Source organism: Amblyraja radiata, unplaced genomic scaffold (genome assembly GCF_010909765.2).
Source record: "Amblyraja radiata isolate CabotCenter1 unplaced genomic scaffold, sAmbRad1.1.pri scaffold_433_ctg1, whole genome shotgun sequence".
NCBI lineage: Eukaryota > Metazoa > Chordata > Chondrichthyes > Rajiformes > Rajidae > Amblyraja > Amblyraja radiata.
In genome coordinates, this window is record NW_022630535.1 from 157,622 (window position 1) to 161,047 (window position 3,426).

At 58.0% G+C, this 3,426-nt stretch overlaps 1 protein-coding gene across 1 annotated transcript; it reads right to left on the reverse strand.

The window, feature by feature from the left end:
• Window positions 1-317: 317 nt before the first annotated feature.
• Window positions 318-2,331, reverse strand: LOC116969950 (gastrula zinc finger protein XlCGF7.1-like). Its single transcript, XM_033016710.1, has 2 exons — window positions 1,535-2,331; window positions 318-342 (listed from the first exon to the last, which is right to left on the reverse strand). Exons 1-2 carry the CDS (start codon window positions 2,221-2,223, stop codon window positions 318-320), a joined length of 714 nt encoding a protein of 237 aa, XP_032872601.1. The 5' UTR covers window positions 2,224-2,331.
• Window positions 2,332-3,426: the final 1,095 nt, after the last annotated feature.

The window sequence follows — 3,426 nt, forward strand, 5'->3', positions numbered from 1 at the left end:
AAGTGACAGGTGGACACAAAATGCTGGAGTAACTCAGCGGGACAGGCAGCATCTCTAGAGAGAAGGAATGGGTGACGTTTCAGGTTGAGACCCTTCTTCAGAAGTGATAGCTGGATATAGGTGAGGGAGACACAAGATACTGCAAATGCTGGAATCTTGCATAAAACACAATTTAGTTAGATGCACAGAATCTCTTGCCCAGAGTGGGGGAATCGAGGACCAGAGAACATGGGTTCAAGGTGAAGGGGAAAAGATTTAAAAGGAAACTGAGGGGTAACTTTTTCACACAGAGGGTGGTGGGAGTATGGAACAAACTGTCAGAGGAGGTAGTTGCGGCTGTGGCTATCACAAGAAAGACAGTTACGTGGATAGGACAAGTTTGGAGGGATATGGACCAAACACAGGCAGGTGGGACTAGTGTAGCTGGGACATGTTGGTTGGTGTGGGCAAGTTGGGCCGAAGGGCCTGGTTACACACTGTATCGCTCTATGATTAACACAAAGTGCTGAAGTAACTCAGCGGGTCAGGCAGCATCTCTGGAGAACATGTATAGGTGACATTTCAGAGTGCTGGAGTAACTCAGCGGGTCAGGCAACATCTCTGGATACAAGGAATGGGTGACGTTTCGGATCGGTACTGAAGATGGGTCTTGACCCTGAAACATTACCCATACCTTCCAGCATTTTGTGTCTACCTAAACAGCACATCCACATGGTGGTGTGCCAGCAGGCTGGAGGAGTGGGCAAAGGCCTTGCCGCAGAGTGGGCAGGTGAAGGGGCGCTGGCCGGTGTGGACTCGCCGGTGCTCCAGCAGGTGGTCAAGCCGGGTGAAGCCCGTGCCACATTCAGCGCACACAAAGGGTCTCTCTCCGGTGTGAACCGCTGGTGCTCCTGCAGCCCCCGTGATCATTTGTCACAGTGGGAGCAGCTGCTCGCCGGCATGGGTCCTCCGGTGCTGCCGCAACCCCCGCGAGCTGTCAAACTCCTCACCGCAGTACGGGCAGTCGTAGGGCTGGCCACTGGTGTGCACGCTCTGGTGAGACAGGGTGCGGGAAGCCATGGCAAAGCGCTCTCCACACACCGGGCTGGGGACGGGACGGTCGCCGGCGTGCACCCGCTGGTGGGACAGCAGCTTGGAGGAGCGAGTGAAGCCCTTGCCACACTGGACGCAGGTAAAGGGGCGCTCGCGGGTGTGGGTGCGCTGGTGCTCCAGCAGGCTGCTGGACTGAGTGAAGCCCTTGCCACACTGGGCGCAGGTGTAGGGGCGCTCGCCGGTGTGGGTGCGCTGGTGGTACAGCAGGCTGTCGGAGCGGCTGAAGCCCTTGCCGCAGTCGCTGCAGGTGTAGGGCCGTTCCCCGGTGTGGATGCGCTGGTGGGACAGCAGGTGACTGGACTTACTGAAGCCCTTGCCGCACTGGGCGCAGGTGTATGGGCGCTTGCCGGTGTGGGTGCGCTGGTGGTACAGCAGGCTGTCGGAGCGGCTGAAGTCCTTGCCGCAGTCGCTGCAGGTGTAGGGCCGTTCCCCGGTGTGGGTGCGCTGGTGGGACAGCAGGCTGGTGGACTGGGTGAAGCCCTTACCGCACTGGGAGCAGGTGTAGGGACGCTCGCCGGTGTGGGTGTGTTGATGCCCCAGCAGGTTTCTGAAGCGGGTGAAGCCCTTGCCGCATTCGCTGCAAGTATAGGGCCGCTCCCCAGGGTGCAGGCGCCTGTGCACCTTCAGGTCCGGCGACGACTTGAAGCCTTTTCCGCAGTCAGAGCAGGTGAAGGGCAGCTCACTGCTGTGCACCCGCCGGTGCTCCTGCAGCCCATACAACCGGGTAAAGCTCTTGCCGCAGGTGGAGCAGCCATAGGGCTTCTCGCCCGTGTGCATCCGCCGGTGCACCTGCAGCCCATACAACCGGGTAAAGCTCTTGCCACAGGTGGAGCAGCCATAGGGCTTCTCGCCCGTGTGCACTTTTCGGTGTCTCTTCAGGTTATTCGCCATCTTGAAGCTCTTGCCGCAGTCGGAGCAGGTGAAGGGCCTCTCACCGGAGTGCACACTCTTGTGCCGCTGCAGGTTTTCATAGCGGGCGAAGCTCTTGCCACACTCTGAGCAGTCGAAGGGGCGTTCTCCTGTGTGCACCCGCTGGTGGATCTCCAGCAGACTCGGGCTCCGCCAGGCCTTGCCACACACGTCGCACTCATAAAGCTTCTCCTGGTTGTGCCCCGTCGTGTGGTCCTCCATCGAAGCTCAGCCGCACACCGAGCAGATGGGTGGGGGGGGCTCACCGGCACCCTGGCCGCCTTCAATGGCCGCTCGCGTCCTTGTCTCTCCGTCCACAGCAACGGCTCCTAACCCCTGCAGGAGGGGAACACAGATGGTCAACAAGCTGGCAAACAGGACATTACTAGCACATATTGGGTGCGTTTATGACGGAGGAAACTTATATAATTATGGGCGGCACAGTGACGCAGCGGTACAGTTGCTGCCTCACCGCCAGAGACCCGGGTACGATCCGGACTATGGGTGCTGTCTGTGCGGAGTTTGCACGTTCTCCCCTTGACCTGCGTGGGGTTTTACTCTGGGCGCTCCGGTTTCCTCCAACATTTCAAAGATGTTCAGGGTTGTAGATTACTCGGCCTCCGAAAAATTGTTAAATTGATCCTAATGTGCGTAAGTTAGTGCTAGTGTACGGGGTGATCGCTGGTCGGCGCGGACTAAACCAAAGAAGGGTCTCGACCCAAAATGTCACCCATTCATTCTCTCCACAGATGCTGCCTGACCCGCTGAGTTACTCCAGCACTTTGTATCTATCTTCTCCACAGATGCTGCCTGACCCGCTGAGTTACTCCAGCACTCTCTCTCTCTGTCTGTCTCTCTGTTTCTCTCTCTCTGTCTCTCCCTCTCTCTCTCTGTCTCTTGTCTCTCTCTCTCGGTAACTGTCTCTCTTTCTCCCTCTCTCTATCTCACCAGGGCTGCCAACTCTCATGCTTTGAGCGTGAGAATCACGCATTTGAACAAACTCTGACGCCCTCACGTGGATCACAAATTTCTCACACTCTGTGGTGAGAAATTCTGTGATCAACGAAAATTTCAAAACTCGGATAAACTGCATGGTCCGCGGGTGTTGGAGAGCCGGGGCTGACGGAAGGATGGGAGCAGAACCAGCGGCGGGAATAGATGCGGGGATCCGGGGCTGGCGAGTCGCTTGCTGCAGCTCCGGCCATGGAGCAGTGCAAGAGTCCCGGGCCGTCGGAGACGTTGCACAGCTGCCATGAGAGTGTCTTTCCCGAAGGGACAGACTCTCAAAGGGAGGTGGAGAGAGAGAGGGGAAGGAAACAGGGAGACAGTGGGGAGAGAGAGGGGTGAGAGGAGGGAGAGGGTAGAGACAGAGGGGGTGTGAATGCAGAGAGAGAAAAGGGAGAGGGGGGAGAGAGAGGGGAGAGG